The sequence below is a fragment of the Scyliorhinus torazame genome, chromosome 22 (genome assembly GCF_047496885.1).
Source record: "Scyliorhinus torazame isolate Kashiwa2021f chromosome 22, sScyTor2.1, whole genome shotgun sequence".
In the NCBI taxonomy this organism is placed as follows: domain Eukaryota; kingdom Metazoa; phylum Chordata; class Chondrichthyes; order Carcharhiniformes; family Scyliorhinidae; genus Scyliorhinus; species Scyliorhinus torazame.
Genome location: NC_092728.1, coordinates 40,187,890 through 40,206,360, shown reverse-complemented (window position 1 = coordinate 40,206,360; position 18,471 = coordinate 40,187,890). Strand labels below are relative to the sequence as shown.

Here is an 18,471-nt window from a genome sequence, read left to right as displayed (position 1 = left end):
TCGTCCTGGGAAGCTCCACGAGCCCCCAGATGCCCTGTCCCGCGGTATATGCGCCAGCGCACAAGAAGACCGACTTTGAGCCATCCACAATGACCTCTGTCATCCGGGGGGGTCACCCGGCTTCTCCACTTCATCAAGGCCCGCAACCTGCCCTACTCCATCGAGGAGGTAAGGACCATGACCAGGGACTGCCAAGTCTGCGTGGAGTGCAAGCCGCACTTCTATCGGCCAGACAGGGCTCACCTGGTGAAGGCCTCCCGCCCCTTTGAACGCCTCAGCGTCGATTTCAAAGGGCCCCTCCCCTCCACTGACCATAACGTGTACTTCCTCAACATCGTTGACGAGTACTCCCATTTTCCCTTTGCCATCCCATGCCCCGACATGACTTCGGCCATTGTCATTAAGGCCCTACACAGCATCTTCACCTTGTTTGGTTCCCCCACCTACATCCACAGTGATCGGGGCTCTTCTTTTATGAGCGAAGAGCTGCGTCAATTCCTGCTTAGTAAGGGCATTGCCTCAAGCAGGACTACCAGCTCCAACCCCGGGAAACGGGCAGGTGGAGAGGGAGAATGCGACGGTCTGGAAGGCCGTCCTTCTTGCCCTACGGTCTAGAAGTCTCCCAGTCTCCCACTGGCAGGAGCTCCTTCCCAATGCGCTCCACTCCATCCGGTCGCTTCTCTGCACCGCCACTAACGAGACTCCTCACGAACGTTTGTTTGTCTTCCCCAGGAAGTCCATCTCCCGGGTCTCACTTCCGTCCTGGCTGACAACTCCAGGGCCTGTCCTCCTCAGGAAGCATGTGAGGAGCCATAAGTCCGACCCCCTGGTCGGGAGGGTTCAGCTCTTCCATGCAAACCCTCAGTATGCATATGTGGCACACCACGACGGACGGCAGGACACAGTCTCCCTCCGGGATTTGGCACCTGCAGGTTCCCCATCAATCATCACCAACGCGCCCACCCCTACACTGCCTGTCACCATCACTTTAATGTGACGGGACTTGGCACCGGCAGCCCTCCCTGGGGCCGTTCCCACCGCCCCCGCCCCTGCACCGTCTCCCTCTCCGTTAACACATCGCGATGAAGCAGACGACACGCTCCCGGAGTCGAAGGTCCCAACACCCGTGCCCACACCGCACCGGGGCTGAGGCGATCACGGCGGAAGATCAAGGCTTCCGTCAGACTCAACCTGTGAGTCCACTTCACCCCCGCTGGACTTTTGTTTAACTGGGGGTGAATGTGGTGAACCACATATTGCTACTATATATATATTTACCGTTATTCATTATTCGTCCTACTGTTATCCACCACTGTATATATGTTCACTGTTGTTCTTATTCACTGTTACTTACTGTTGTTGTGTTGATGCTTCTGTTGGCTCCACCAGTGGCTCCGCCCCTCGGGGGAGGTATATAATTGGCAGACCTGTGGCCAGCTCTCAGTGCGGGAGCAGCAGCAGGCTGACATACTTCTTAGCTTATTAAAACCACTGTTCTCTTCTACAACTAGACTCTTCTGAATTGATGGTCCATCGAAGAACATGAGATGTAGGAGCAGGATTAGTCCACATGGTCTGTTGAGTCTGCTCCACCATCCTCTGGGTTTAAATCAATTTTCACCACCGGTTCTCCATATCCCTGAGAGACCGAACCTCTATCTATCCAGCCTTACATATATTCCATCCCTCTGGAATAAAACTATGGGCTGGATTCTCTGTTTGAAAGTCTAAGTGCTGACGCAGGACTGAATGCGGGTGTTCCACGGTCCGAATGGCTACGCCGGTCTCGGAGAAATTCAGGACATGCTAATAGGCCAACGCTCGCGCCACGTGCAATTCAAATTGACGCTGGTGTTGGATTCGCTAACGGCAGGATTGGCACTGGACAGCCGGACAAGCTGGAGCTGCATATAAGCACTCAGCTCTTCACACACTCTCATTCCAGGCAGAAAGAGCAGCCCCAAGGTTTTTGATGCAGATTTCGAGATACTGCTGGATGCCATGGAGGAGAGGCAGGACTCCCTGTTCCCTGGGGTGGGAAGGAGGCTGCCACTCGCCGACATCAACAAGGCTTGGACGCAGGTGGCCGAGGCCATGAGCGCCGTGGGCCCCACCCCAAGGACCGGCCAACAGTGCCGGGAAAAGCTGCATGACCTCCTGCAAGACACAAGACAAGCATGGGGAGATTGCGGGTGGGCGTGGTGTGCGGTGGCGGTAGGGTTGTGGGGGCGGGGGGAGGGGGGGGACCAGGCGAACTGGTAGGCAGTACTGGGTTAGGATGGGCAACCTCCCAGGCCAGACATAGTGAGTCATCACCCCCGTGCCTTTAGCACCACCCCTCACCCACACACTTCCACCCCTCACCTCCCCCCAAGAGGGTGACCGCACCCCACTTGCCTGCAGCCCCCTCACACCCCACCCTGCACCACATGCCAACACCTGTACCGCCTACCATGCCAACAGTTTAGGACACCCTGTGCTGCCCGCATCCAAGGGTCTCGCGCTGTGATTATCTGCCGCCCCCCCTCCCAGGGGAAGGCAGCCCATAACCGCTGGTGAGAGAAAAGACCGGACGGAGACCTGCCGGACCTGTGGCTTCTCACCGTCACGGAGCAAAGAGCAATGGACCTGGTTGGTGGGGTGGGAAGCGGGCAGTCGCAGAGGCAAAGATAGGACAAACAAGTGAGCCCCAATGTGTTGCGATGTCCCTATGGCGCGTAAGCCACCTGTGATGAACGGTTACTGCCTTATCATCATGTAAGGTGATGTCCCCTTTAAGACCGGGCTTGGAACCCTGGGGACTCCGCCTCTGGCTCCGCCCATCTGGGAGCCATACATAAAGGGCTGCCTCATGGGCTGTGCAGCAGTCAGCTCTCGTCTCTAGCTCTAGCATAGTTATTAGTCTAATAAAGCCTTCTTTACAGTTTAATCTCTAAGCGTCATTATTGAGGGTACCTCACCACCCCGCCCAAACCACCTTATGCGATCGCCTTATGCGTCTTGTCTTGTCTTGTGCAGGGTCAACAACAGACGATGCATGATTGGCCGGTGTCTGCCCGCCCCCCACAGCTGCAACTCCGCGACTCACCTGACGACGAAGCGGGACCGTCCAATCTCCCCCACCCCAACTACAACCCTGCAACACCCCGGAGCACATTTCCGGGACGACACCGACTTCTCGTCGCAACTGTCTCCAACACCCTCAACCATCCCAGAGACACTCACCTTGGTTGGGTACTTTAGTGAAGAGGCTCCTGGGACACTATCTGGTGCGCACCACACACACTTGCAGCGGTATAGTGTGGAGATAGGCACCCCCGAGGTGTGGCTGGTCGGAGGGCGGCCCGATCCCAAGAACTAGCTGATCCCAGACAGGGCAGCGCTTTGGGAAAGGGCAGTTCCACCGATGTTGGAGATGCAGGCGCAGAACCGGGGACTACATGAAGGATTGTCAGCAACCATCCAGCACCTGCAAGTGCAGTTGGAGGAGTCCAACCGCCTGCAGGAGCAGGAGGCAGTGCCAATCATGCATGCTACACAGGCCAACACTGCACAGGTGGCGCCCTGCGGTGAAGGCCTTGGGTACAAAGGTATCGGCCATGGGTCAGGATGTCCAAGGACTGGGGTACTCTGTGCAGGCGGTGGCTGAGGCCCAGGACAGGGCGGCCATATCACATGCAAGCACGTTTCAGGGCCACATGGACATTGCTGAGGCGCTCCAGAGCGTGGCCCTGTCACAATGGGCCATGGCTGTGGGCGTTGAGAGCATTGTGCTGACTAACCTGAGCCAGTCCCAGAAAGGCCTGACACGATGCCTGAGTGATGTGGCACAATCCCAGAGGGACTTAGCTCAGTCCCAGAGGGACTTAACTCAGTCCCAGAGGGATGTGGCACAGTTCCGGTGCTCCATGGCTGCATGTTTGAGAGGAGAGCGGGCCTCCCAGGACTGGAGGTGCCAGGCAATGGCAGAGCCCCCAGAACTCACTCCGGCCGCACACCTGTCCAAAGGAGTGGCTTGAGGTCCATCGGGCACAACAAGGGAGAAGCTGATGGGGCTGTGCCGGTGACACCCGGGGGGAAGGTGCCAGAACACCAGAGTCTCAGACCCCCGTCCCGGGCGCATTCAATGGGCAGCGGGTATAATAAGGTGGCACCACAGTTGCTGTGGAAGACTGCCGGGCCCATTCCGGCCCAGTCGCTCCAGAGGACGGCTGCCAAAGGGGACCCAGGTCACAGGACAGGATACTCCTGATGTACCTGATGGGGGACCACCTAGATAGAGTGTTCGGGCACATAAGGTGAGAAAGTTAGACACCAGTTAAGTTAGCACGGGTGCAGCACATAAGATGGCATTAGGGGCTGGGGCACAGTTGTTATACATAGCACTGTCACCATTAAACACATGTGCACCGACATTACGTCCTGCCTAGGCCCTCTGTTCGCAGAGTGTGAGGGATGGACTGTGCTGGATGCAAGGATGTGCCACTCTGCGGGAGGAGGAGTGGTTTGGAGTAGTTGGGTGTGGGGAGGCCACTGATGTAGGGTGCGGGTGTTGGAGGACGGCATGGCCGGGGCACCCAGGGCACTCGGGGTACTCCCAGTAGCCGCCTTTGGAGTTGCCAGGGGCCTGGGCCTGAGCTTCAAGGGCGCCTTGTGCCAGGGCCTACCCAGTGCCTGACCGATCACCGCTTGCCACCCACCCAAACTGCCTCTCTCCCTCTCCCCCAGAAAGACTGTGGGCCCATGTGATGGAATGGTTAGCACGCATGCAGGGATGACCGGACAGTCAGTGGAATGTGACACTGGGGCAGGTGTCAGACGTTGTCAGATGTTGCGGAGCACCAGAGCTCATCGAGGAGCATGTCATCATCATCTTCCGCCCCATGGACCTGACCTGCTGACACTGCCAATCAAGGGCCACCACTGTTGTGCAGCTAGTGGGGGCCTCGGAGGGGTTGGGGGTGTTGGGGTAGAGGGATGGGGTGCAGGGAGGGGGGAGTGTACATGGGGGATGTTGTGTGGGGGTAGGATGGGACAGTTAAGCTGCCGGTGGCTAGGCCCCCGAGTCGGCTAGCCTGCAGGTGATCACATTGTCCCATGTGCGTCGGCCCTGGCACACACGTCATGCAGCCTCTTGTCTGCCCGGGCCTCATGTCTTTCTCATTGTGGCCATCCTCCTCATCGGACGAGGCATTCTGTTCCTCCACCTCCGCTTCCAGCATGTCGCCCCTCTGCGTTGCGATGTTGTGGAGGACACAGCAGGCCACCACGATGTGCGAGACCCTTCGAGGGTTGTTCTGGAGGGTCCCACCAGAGCGGTCCAGGCACCTGACCCGCACCTTCAGCATGCCGATGCTCCGCTCGATGATGCCCATGGTTGCTGCATGGGCTTCGTTATGCTGGTTCTGCGCTTCCGCCCAAGGCCCCCGGATAGGTGTCATCAGCCATGACCACAGCGGATAACCCCTGTCGCCCAGAGCCAACCCCTCACCCGGAGGAGTGCCTCGAAGGTGTCAGGAAGCGTCGAATGTCCCAGGACAAAGGTGTTATGCACGCTGCCCAGATAGCGGAGGCGACCATACGGCCAGTGGCGCTCCGCACATTTACGGGACACGGTGGGCAAGCCATGGAAATGGCGGCCCGGGCACGGTCACCCCGAACCTACAGCCCCTCTCCTGGTCACCCATCGCTACTCCCCCAGCCCTGGCAGACATCTCCCCAGCCAGCGGCACAACTGGCAACCCCATGGTTGCGCCTTTGTAAACATATCTTATCTCTTCTCACCCTCAGCAGCTCGGGTGCCTGGTTCCCGTTTTTAAATGCCCCACAAGTGAACCACGCTGGCAGAGGAAGAGCATCACGGGCGGCCGGAGACTACTGGATCGTCTCCATTAATGATATGCTAATGGCCGCTCCTGTACAATTTGCATGCCTATGCCGGCATGGAATGCATGATCACCGTCATCGAGGCACCGAAGCATGGCGTTCCGTTGGGAGCCCGGCGTCGACGTCGTTTCCGGCTGACGCCTGATTCTCCACCCGATCGCGATTTGTGATTCCCACGTCGCTGGAAGGAGAATCCCGCCCCTAGTATTTGTTTACATTTGTTATTGGCTAACTTGTGGTACAACCTTTAGTGATTAGTTAGTACTCTGAGATCTCCTTGTTGCTCTACCTCATCCAGACTTACATTTTCCAAGTAATAAATTACCTCTCTGTTCTTCCTACCAAAATGTACAACTTCTACAAAATTATGAGGGGCATAGACAGAGTGGATAGTCAGAGGCTTTTCCCCGGGGTAGAGGGGTCAATTCCTAGGGGGCATAGGTTTGAGGTGCGAGGGGCAATGTTTAGAGTAGATGTACGAGGCAAGTTTTTTACACAGAGCGTAGTGGGTGCCTGGAACTTGCTGCCGGAGGAGGTGGTGGAAGCAGGGACGATAGTGATATTTAAGGGGCATCTTGACAAATACATGAATAGGATGGGAATAGAGGGATATGGACCCAGGAAGTGTAGAAGATTTTAGTTTAGTTGGGCAGCATGGTCGGCACAGGCTGGGAGGGCCGAAGGGCCTGTTCCTGTGCTGTACTTTTCTTTGACCACCGCCTTCAGCGCCTCCCATACTACTCCCACCTGCACCTCCCCGTTGTCGTTGGCCTCCGGATACCTTTCGATGCACCCCCGCACCCTCCCATACACTTCCTCGTCCGCCAGCAGTCCCACATCCAACCGCCACAACGGGCGTTGGACCCTCTCCTCCCCCAGCTCTAGCTCCACCCAATGCGGGGCATGGTCTGAAATGGCTATGGCCGAATACTCCGTTCCCTCCACTTTCGGGATCAATGCCCTGCCCAGAACAAAAAAATCTATCTGGGAATAGGCCTTATGTACATGGGAGAAAAAAGAAAATTCTCTGGCCAAAGGCCTGGCAAATCTCCACGGATCTACTCCCCCCATCTGATCCATAAACCCCTTGAGCACCTTGGCCGCAGCCGGCCTCTTCCCCGTCCTAGATCTGGAACGATCTAATGCTGGGTCCAACACCGTGTTGAAATCCCCACCCATTATCAAGCTCCGTACCTCCAAGTCCGGAATACGCCCCAACATCCGTTTCATGAATCCAGCATCGTCCCAGTTCGGGGCGTATACATTTACCAATACTACCCCCGTCCCCTGCAACCTACCGCTCACCATCACGTATCGGCCTCCATTGTCCGTTACTATGTTCTTGGCCTCAAAGGAAACCCGCTTCCCCACCAGTATTGCCACCCCTCTATTCTTCGCATCCAGCCCCGAATGGAACACCTGTCCTACCCATCCCTTCTTAACCTGACCTGATCTGCCACCTTCAGATGTGTCTCCTGAAGCATGACCACATCTGCCTTCAGTACCTTTAAGTGCGCGAACACTCGGGCCCTCTTAACCGGCCCATTTAGGCCTCTCACATTCCACGTGATCAGCCGGATTGGGGGGCTACCCACGCGCCCCCCCCTGCCAACTAGCCATCTCCTATCTTAGGCCAGTCCTGTGCCCGCGTCTCCCACACCCTCCAGTCCCCCAGACGGGGAACCCCCGCCCCGACCACCTCTTCCATTTTCAGTTCCCCCTCGGCCAGTGCAGCAGCAACCCTATTATCCCCCCCTCTCCCCCACTTCCCTCCCCCCTCCCCGCTAGATCCGCATCTAGCTCTTTTGCTCCCCCATACTACTTCCGTGAGTCAGCTGACTTCTGCTGTCCCCGGCTTCCCCCGCCTTCCCGTTGATCTCCCCCGTGTGGGAATCTCTCCTCCTCCTTACGTTCCTCCATCCCCCCCCTCCCTAACGCAGGAAAAAGCCCGCGCTTTCCTGAGCCAGCCCCGCTCCCTGTGGCGCAGCTCCTGTTGCGGCCATTATCCCAGTTCCCCCATCCCCGAGTCTCACCTCCCTCCAGCACCGACACCCACATTCCCCACTATCTCATCAAAAGAAAAAAGAACACTTTCCCCATCCCCATCCATCATCCCACCCGTGAAACATTCTTTACCCATATTTACAACCCTGTATACAGTCAACATCTCCCCCACAACCACAGCCCCTCAGTTCGAGTCCAATTTTTCAGTTTGGATAAAGGTCCAAGCCTCTTCTGGCATTTCGAAATAGTGGTATTGGTCCTGATAAGTGACCCACAGTCGCGCAGGCTGCAGCATTCCGAATCTCACTCTTTTTTTATGCAGCACCGCCTTGGCCCGGTTGAAGCCCGCTCTCCTCTTTGCCACCTCCGCACTCCAGTCCTGGTAGACTCGGATCACCGCATTCTCCCATCTACTGCTCCGCACCTTCTTGGCCCATCTCAGGACACTCTCTTTGTCCGCGAAGCAATGGAACCTCGCCACTATCGCCCTTGGCGGCTCACCAGCCTTGGGTCTCCTCGCCAGGACCCGGTGAGCCCCTTCTAGCTCCAGGGGGCTCGGAGAGACTTCCGCACCTATCAGCGAATGGAGCGTCATGCTCACATGCGCCCCGGCATCAGCTCCTTCCACTCCTTCGGGGAGACCCAGAATCCGGAGATTCTTCCTCCTCGACCTGTTCTCCAGGACCTCGAGTCTCTCGGCCCACCTCTTTTGCACCGCCTCGTGCGCCTCCATCTTTACTGCCAGGCCCAGGATCTCGTCCTCGTTCTCATTAGTTTTATCCCTCACCTCACGGAGCTCCACCGCCTGGGCCTTCTGGGTCTCCTTCAGCCCCTCGATCGCCAACAGCATTGGCGCCAGCACCTCCTTTTTAAGCTCCACCACGCAGCGCCTGAGGAACTCCTGCTGGTCCGGCCCCCATGCTGCTCGATCTCCGTCCTACGCCATCTTGGTTTTTCCCCCTCGTTTTTGCCGCTGCTCCAAAGCCTCTTTCTCCATCGCTCCACCGCTAATCCCCGCCATACGACCTTACTTCACCTTCCTACACGGGATTCAATCAAAAAATTTCCGTTGGGGCTCCTCCGGAGAACCCAAAAGTCCGTTATAGCGGGAGCTGCCGAAATGTGCGGCTTAGCTCCGCATCGCCGCCTGTTGCCCCTTTCAGTGACCTGTGGACCTGTACACCTAGATCTCTCTGACTGTCAATATTCTGGAGGGTTCTACCATTCACTGTATATTCCCTCACTGCATTAGACCTTTCAAAATGCATTACCTCACATTTGTCTGGATTAAACTCCATCTGCCATCTCTCCGCCCAAGTCTCCAAACGATCTAAATCCTGCGTCATCTGCAAACGTATTAATCAGACCAGTTACATTTCCTCCGAATCATTTATATATACTACGAGCAGCAAATGTCCCAGCACTGATCCCTGCGGAACACCACTAGTCACAGCCCTCCAATCAGAAAAGCACCCTTCCATTGCGACTCTCTGCCTTCTATGACCTAGCCAGTTCTGTATCCACCTTGCCAGCTCACCTCTGATCCCGTGTGACTTCACCTTTGTACCAGACTGCCATGAGGGACCTTGTCAAAGGCCTTACTGAAGTCCATATAAACAACATCCACTGCCCTACCTGCATCAATCATCTTTGTGACCTCTTCAAAAAACTCTATCAGGTTAGTGAGACAGGACCTCCCCTTCACAAAACCGTGCTGCCTCTCACTAATACGTCCATTTGCTTCCAATTGGAGTAGATCCTGTCTTGAAGCATTCTCTCCAGTAATTTCCCTACCACTGACGTAAGGCTCACCGGCCTGTAGTTCCCTGGATTATCCTTGCTACCCTTCTTGAACAAAGGAACAAAATTGGCTATTCTCCAGTCCTCCGGGACATCACCTGAAGACAGTGAGGATCCAAAGATTTCTGTCAAGGCCTCAGCAATTTCCTCTCGAGCCTCCTTCAGTATTCTGGGGTAGATCCCATCAGGCCCTGGGGACTTATCTACCTTAATATTTTTCAAGACGCCCAACACCTCGTCTTTTTGGATCTCAATGTGTCCCAGGCTATCTACACACCCTTCTCCATACTCAACATCCACCAAATCCTTCTCTTTGGTGAATACTGATGCAAAGTATTCATTTAGTACCTCACCCATTTCCTCTGGCTCCACACATAGATTCCTTGCCTGTCCTTCAGTGGGCCAACCCTTTCCCTGGCTACCCTCTTGCTTTTTATGTATGTGTAAAAAGCCTTGGGATTTTCCTTCACCCTATTTGCCAATGACGTTTCGTGACCCCTTCTAGCCCTCCTGACTCCTTGCTTAAGTTCCTTCCTACTTTCCTTATATTCCACACAGGCTTTGTCTATTCCCAGCCTTCTCGCCCTGACAAATGCCTCTTTTTTCTTTTTTACGAGGCCTACAATATCTCTCGTTATCCAAGGTTCCCCAAATTTATTGTATTTATCCTTCTTCCGCACAGGAACATGCCGGTCCTGAATTCCTTTCAACTGACATTTGAAAGCCTCCCACATGTCAGATGTTGATTTACCCTCAAACATCCGCCCCCAATCTAGGTTCTTCAGTTCCCACCTAATATTGTTATTATTAGCCTTCCCCCAATTTAGCACATTCACTCTTATCCTTGTCCACCAGCACGTTAAAACTTACTGAATTGTGGTCACTGTTCCCGAAATGCTTCCCTACTGAAACTTCTACCACCTGGCCGGGTTCATTCCCCAATACCAGGTCCAGTACAGCCCCTTCCCTAGTTGGACTATCTACATACGGGGTGGGGGGGGAGGGGGGTGCACATACACACACACAACAGATAATCCTTGGCTTTCCAATAATTGAAGATAAAGCTTTTGGACATTAACAGGAACTTGTGGAGATCCTATTGCATCATTTCGAACAAGGGCAGGGGAAGTTTTCTTCTGTGACGGTAACTGGTTTTGCTGTTTTATAGAGCAGGTGGAATATCAAATTAGTGACAATGTAGAGGGAGCTTTGCTCTGAATCTAACCCCGTATTGTACCTGTCCTGGGAGTGTTTAACGGGGATAGTGTAGAGGGAGCTTTACTCTGTATCTAACCCCGTGCTGTACCTGTCCTGGGAGTGTTTGATGGGGAAAGTGTAGAGGGAGCTTTACTCTGTAACTGACCCTGTGCTGTACCTGACCAGGGAGTGTTTAACGGAGATAGTGTAGAGGGACCTTTACTCTGTATCTAACCCTGTGCTATACCTGTCCTGGAGTGTTTGATGGGGACAGTGTAGAGGGAGTTTTACTCTGTATCTAACCCCGTGCTGTCCCTGTCCTGGGAGTGTTTGATGGGACAGTGTAGAGGGAGCTTTACTCTGTATCTAACCCTGTGCTGTACCTGTCCTGGGAGTGTTTGATGGGTACAGTGTAGAGGGATCTATCTAAACATAGCAGCGTCTTTCTATTTGTGAAGAATTTGGTCTCCAGCTTGAGCCACTTTGCAATGAAAATCAATTATCTGCACTTTGTTGCATCCTGTTGATACATTTCCTTCTGTTACAGTTGAGGTTTAACATATGTTAGCTGGAGATTACAGTTAATCTGATAACATTGCTTCTTCTCTGTGAGCAGGCCTTTGCGGCATTCTATTACACGATGGATTTCCTGAAAGCGACTTTGAAGATGAGTATTACATCACCCGGGGATCTGAAGAAAGCAGCTGATACCATCTGTGGAATGGACTTCAAGGAGGTGATTGTAAATAACAGAGTACAGCGCACAATCCTTCTCTCCTTTCATCCTTCTTGTCTAAATGCCCTCTTTCCTTTCTCTCTCGCACTCTCTCTCTCCTAAATCGTCTCTCTCTCCCCAGAATCCTTTTTCAATCTCAAACCCTTTCTCTCTCTTGACTAGCTCCCTATCTTCCCCAATCATCTCCCAATCACTCCCTCCCTCTCTGGATTGTACCTTTCAGTCACGCCCCTCCCCCCCCCACCCACCCACCCACCCACACACACACACACACACACACACACCCACACACCCACACACACCCACACCCACACACCTCTCCCCACCACATTGCTAGCGAACTGTCTGGGGATGCCCAGCTGGGTCCTGCTCCCCATTGGTTTCATGTGAACCTAGCTTCAGGTCCAATATTGAACAAAGGACAATCAGCTCAGGAACAAGTCCTCAGCCCTCCGAGCTTGCGCCAATCATGATACCTGTGGAAACTAAAACCTTCTGCACTTCTGGAGTCCATAGCCCTCTATTCCCATCCTTTTTATGTATTCATCAAGACGTCTCTTAAACATCACTATTGTATCTGCTTCCACCACCTTACCTGGCAGTGCGTTCCAGGCCCTCACCACCCTCTGTAAAAACTTGCCCCGCACATCCCCTCTAAACTTTCCCCTCAGACCTTAAACCTATGTCCCCTAGTAAATGATTACATCCTGGGGAAAAGCGTCTGACTATCCACTTTGTCTATGCCACCCATTATGTTGTAAACCTCTATCAGATCGCCCCTCAAACTCCGCCGTTCCAGTGAAAACAATCCGAGTTTATCCAACCTCTCCTCATAGCTCAGACCCTCTAGGCCAGACAACATCCTGGCGAACCTCTTCTGTATCCTCTCCAAAGCATCCACATCCTTCTGGTAGTGTGGCAACAGAATTGTACACAATATTCCAAATGTGGCCTAACTAAGGTTCTGAACAGCTGCAGCATGACTTGTCAATTTTTATACTCAATGCCCGATCAATGAAGGCAAGCATGCCGTATGCCTTCTTGACTATCTTATCCACCTGGGTTGCCACTTTCAGTGATTTATGGACCTGTACGCCCAGATCTCTCTGCCTGTCAATACTCATATGGGTTCTGCTATTTACTGTATAATTCCCACTTGCATTCGACCTTCCAAAATGCATTACCTCACATTTGTCCGGATTAAACTCCATCTGCCATTTCTCTGCCCAAGTCTCCAACCAATCTACATCCTGCTGTATCCTATGACAATTCGCAACTCCACCAACCTTTGTGGCGTCCGCTAATCAGATTAGCTACATTTTCCTCCAAATCATTTATATATATTATGAACAACAAAGGTCTCAGCCCTGATCTCAGAACAACTAGTCACAGCCCTCCATTCAGAAAAGCACCCATCCACCGCTATCCTGTTTTCTATGACTGAGCTAATTCTGTATCCATCTTGCCAGCTCACCTCTAATCCCGTGTGACTTCACCTTTTATACTAGTCTGCCGTGAGTGAACTTGTCAAAGGTCTTACTGAAGTCCATGTAGACAGCATCCACTGCCCTTCCATCGGATGTGCCTCAGTATCCAGTCGGGTGCTGCAATTTCTCCCTCTGTCCAGTTCACCGCAGGGCTGATCCCTATGGTCAGAATTTTACACTATAGGAGTGGGCATGCAGCTGACCCGAACTCATGTGAAATCCCGTGAGAAAACACCGGATGTGTGCCCTGACGTCATCGCACTACATTATGGTTGTCAGGCACACACAGTAATCTGCCCGCTGACATTTCAACGAGCAAGTAAGCCAATTGAAAAGCCAGTTTATGAAATTTTTAATTAAAAAAAAATAAAAATTTAGAGTACCCAATTCATTTAGGGCAGCACGGTAGCATTGCGGATAGCACAATTGCTTCACAGCTCCAGGGTCCCAGGTTCGATTCTGGCTTGGGTCACTGTCTGTGCGGAGTCTGCACGTCCTCCCCGTGTGTGCATGGGTTTCCTCCGGGTGCTCCGGTTTCCTCCCACAGTCCAAAGATGTGCAGGTTAGGTGGATTGGCCGTGATAAATTGTCCTTAGTGTCCAAAGTTGCCCTTAGTGTTGGGTGGGGTTGCTGGGTTGTGGGAATAGGGTGGAGGTGTTGACCTTGGGTAGGGTTCTCTTTCCAAGAGCCGGTGCAGACTCGATGGGCTGAATGGCCTCCTTCTGCACTGTAATTTCTATGATAATCTATGATTTTTTCCAATTAAGGGGCAATTTAGTGTGGCCAATCCACCTACCCTGGACATCTTTGGGTTGTGGGGGCGAAACCCACGCAAACACAGGGAGAACGTGCAAACTCCACACGGACAGTGACCCAGAGCCGGGATCAAACTTGGGACCTTGGCGCCATGAGGCAGCAGGGCTAACCCACTGCGCCACCGTGCTGCCCTCAGTTTATGAAATTTTACGTGGCCTCTGCAATTTTGCAGTCAGTGTACAGATCACATGGGCAAGTGGCCATCTTGTTTTTAATTCAAACTCAATCCGTGGGGATAAAAGTTGACCAGAGCCGTCGCAATGTGAATAGATGGAGTTTAGGTGAGAGTTGGTTGTATGTGCATTTCTGGCAGTCCACCACATTTTCCGGAGGACTTTTCGACTTACAAGCTTTCTTAGGGCTTTCTGCTGAGTGCACTGTTCAGTGAATTATCCTGTGGTGTCCATATTCCAGCAAATGTGGATTGTCTACTCTGTTGGATGTACCTCCTCTGGAGAGGAGGAGAGTGCTAGAAGGGAGAGGAGGACTGGTGTCTGAGGCAGTGTCCCCGAGAGCGACCTGTGGAAAGAGAGGTGCAGCCAGAGGGGTGCAGGAAGTGCAAGGTGGAAGGATCCACAAAAGACATCACTATCCTGCAAGGCAGAGTTTACGGGCAGTGCTCTCGCCACCTCAGCACATCTGAGGTCCAGTGTGAACAAGGCTCCGAGGGAGACTGTGACCTCCATGTGCCAGATGATTGGCCCAGGTATTGCCTCAAACTGTGTATGTGGCCACCATATGCCAGAATTCGCAGGGAGAACGGGGAGGCAATGAAACTGTTATTTCAGCTAGGTATCCGAGGCATGGCTTGAAATTAATAATAATAATTGCTTATTATTACAAGTAGGCTTCAATGAAGTTACTGTGAAAAGCCCCTGGTCGCCACATTCTGGAGCATATTTGGGAGGCCGGTACGGGAATTGAACCCGCGCTGCCGGCCATGTTCTGCATTACAAATCAGCTGTTTAGCCCACTGTGCTAAACCAGCCCCTTAATTGAGGGATAGGATGATGTTACATAGATACATAGAAGTTGGGAGCAGGAGGAGGCCTTTTTGGCCCTTCGAGCCTGCTCCGCCATCATGGCTGATCATCCAACTCAATAGCCTAATCCTGCTTTCTCCCCATAGCCTTTGATCCCATTCTCCCCAAGTGCTATATCCAGCTGCCTCTTGAATATATTAAAAGTTTTAGCACCAACTACTTCCTGTGGTAATGAATTCCACAGGCTCACCACTCTTTGTGTGAAGAAATGTCTCCTTATCTCTGTCTGAAATGGTTTACCCTGAATCCTCAGGCTGTGACCCCTGGTCCTGGACACACTCATCATTGGTAACATCTTCCCTGCATCTACCCTGCCTAGTCCTGTTAGAATTTTATAAGATCCCCCCCTCATTCTTCTGAACTCCAGCGAGAACAATCCCAACCTAGTCAATCTCTCCTCATATGACAGTCCCGCCATCCCTGGAATCAGTCTGGTAAACCTTCGCTGCACTCCCTCGAGAGCAAGAACATCCTTCCTCAGAGAAGGAGACCAAAACTGCACACAATACTCCAAGTGTAGCCTCACCAGGGCCCTGTACAATTGCAGCAACACATCCCTGTTTCTATACTCGAAACCTCTCGCAATGAAGGCCAACATACCATTAGCCTTCTTTACCGCCTGCTGCACCTGCATGCTTACCTTCAGCGAGTGGTGCACAAGGACACCCAGGTCCCGCTGCACACTCCCCTCTCCCAATTTACAACCATCCAGGTAGTAATCTGCCTTCCTGTTTTTGCTTCCAAAATCAATAACTTCACACTTATCCAAATTATACTGCATCTGCCATTGGTTTGCCCACTCGCCAACCTGTCCAGATCTTGCTGTAGGATCCCTGCATCCTCGTCACAATTCACCCTCCCACATAATTTGGTATCATCTGCAAACTTTGAGATGTTAATTTTGTTCCCGCATCCAAATCATTAATATATATTGTGAATAGCTGGGGTCCCAGCACCGATCCCTGTGGTACCCCACTGGTACTGCCAATTTGAAAAGGACCCATTAATCCCTACTCTTTGTTTCCTCTCTGCCAACCAGTTTTCTATCCACCGCAATACATTTCCCCCAATCCCACACGCTTTAATTTTGCACAATAATCTCTTATGCGGGACTTTGTCAAACGCCTTCTGAAAGTCCAAATATACCACATCGACTTGGCTCCCCCTTGTCGACTGTACTGGTTACCTCTTCAAAGAATTCCAACAGAATTGTCAAGCATGATTTTCCCTTCATACATCCATGCTGACTCTGACTGATCCTGCCACTGCTTTCTAAATGTTCCGCTATAAATTCCTTGATAATGGCTTCAAGCATTTTCCCCACTACCAATGTTAGGCTTACTGGTCTATAATTCCCTGCTTTCTCTCTACCTCCCTTTTTGAATATCGGAGTGACGTGAGCTACCCTCCAATCAGCAGGGTCAGTTCCAGAGTCTATAGAATCCCGGAAGGTGACCACCAATGCATCCACTATTTCCAGAGCCACCTCCTTAAGCACTCTGGGAGGCAGATTCTCAGGCCCTGAGGATTTATCCGCCTTCAATCCCATCAGTTTTCCCAGCACCATTTCTCTATTAATGTTGATCTCCCTCAGTTCTTCCCTCTCACTAAACCTTTCGTTCTCCAACATTTCTGGGATCTGATTTGTGTCCTCATTTGTTACCTCAATGAAGGTTCCTGAAGAGGCCATCCTCTCAGCCTTATGTCAAGTTACCACCTCTGAAATAAAGTTGTAGACGTCCCCCAGGGGTCACAGGCCACTCCTGTGCCCAGCACCTATAAAAAACATGAAGTACATCACCTTAACACAATTTGAACATAGAATTTGAAAATGTATCAACTAAAGTTATAACACCCATGACAACCCCTCGTGTTTACAGCTGCTTAAACTTCCACTTGTGTGTGCTGCATCTTGGTATCCACCACCCCCCCCCCCTCGCTGGTAGCTGCATTGGCAGCAGCCTGCTGACTGTGATGTCCGGTCGGCCCTGATGACCGTGATGGTCGCCCTCTGCCTGGCAGAGCCTGTGCCCGGGCAGGGGAATCCAATGCCATGTCCAGGCGAGATTGCAATGCTAGTTGTCTCTTAATCAGCTGGCCAGCATTAAATCACGTTATGGGCTGCGACTGCGGCCAGATTCTGTTTCTGGGTCTGCTGATCGTGTCATCGGAATGTGTGGAAAATTCAGACTTACGCCTGTTCGAATTGAATGTTGGGTCATTTATTACGGTGACAATTCTATTTCTTTCTGTCAATGCAGCTAAAGGACAAGGCACCAAATGCATTAGTGAAAAGACTTGTGGATTATTGCACAACCTCCGCCTACATCCATATCCTGACAACCAGAGGCTATCACTTCGATGATGAAACATTTAAAAACATCGCATTCCAGAGAAAGGTCTGAGTTTAACTTTGGCTTTGCTACCACTTGTCTGCTGACTCTCTCTCCGCCCATCTGTGCCAATTGCTCTCTCTGCCTCAGTCTGGCTGTGATGTTTTGCACAAATTATTTATCCTCCCTCTCTCATTTATCCTTCCCTTTCTCTCTGCCTTTGTCGTTCTCCACCTTTCTGTCTTTTTCATTAGATTGGGTGGGATTCTCCATCCCGCTGCACCTGTTTTCTGGTGCGGCGCGCCCCAGCCGGCAGTGGGGTCCTCCGTCCTGGCAGCCGCCCAATGGGTTTCCCACTGTGGGCACCCCCATGGCTTCGGTAAATCCACGGGTGCGGGTACACTGCCGGTGAAGTGGAGGATCTCGCCGACGGAGAATTTGGCCCATTGTCTCTCACAAGTTGGGCAGAACCGTCCAAAATTTGGCTAAGTGTCATTTTTGGCGCAAAAACCGGAGTGAGGCCCGCCAGTCCCGTCGGTGCGATCTAGATCGGAATTGTTACCCGTTTGGAAAAAAAAAAATTTCACGGGAATAATGCCACGCCCATGATGCAGTGTATCAGAATCGGCCACCCCGGCATCATCTGAGCAGCTGTATTTAAACAGCCCCACAACATTGCTGATAGTCCAGCCAAAAGGATGGCAGCAAGAAAGAAAAAAGAAAGGCAGCTCCAAGAGTCACTGAGGGAGCTCTGACATGGGTGCTGGATGATGTGGAGGAGAACAGAGCAACCTTTTACCCGCAGGGGGGCATGAGACCCTGGGAGTGTCCAATCCATCTGACTCTCCCCTTCCAGAGACCGAGGCACTTCCGGCCCAGTATACAGAGCAGAGTGGCACCACAACACTGTGCTACCAGCAAATCGACCAGGGCCCTCCAGGTCCCAGCCCTCCAGAGGATGGCTGCCAAGGTATCAGAAGGGCCGATTTCAAATAACATGGTAGAACTTACAAATATCCCAATAGAGAATCACAAGGGGTTAAAGGCGGACTAGTCACCAGCACCCGATGAACTGCACATAGGGATTTAATGGAAGTGGCAGTAGAGATAGTGGACCTATTAGTTGAAATGTTTTGTAACTCACTAGATTCCGGCAGGATACCGGAAAA

At 52.4% G+C, this 18,471-nt stretch overlaps 1 protein-coding gene across 1 annotated transcript in view; it reads left to right on the top strand.

The window, feature by feature from the left end:
• The window catches only part of LOC140399026 (ectonucleoside triphosphate diphosphohydrolase 2-like), a 124,470-nt gene that overhangs the window by 92,720 nt on the left and 13,279 nt on the right, over nucleotides 1–18,471 (top strand). Inside the window, exons 7-8 of the mRNA XM_072488087.1 lie at nucleotides 11,504–11,623; nucleotides 17,231–17,368. Of these exons, the coding sequence (XP_072344188.1) occupies nucleotides 11,504–11,623; nucleotides 17,231–17,368 (258 nt within the window). The remainder of the gene's footprint in view (nucleotides 1–11,503; nucleotides 11,624–17,230; nucleotides 17,369–18,471) is intronic.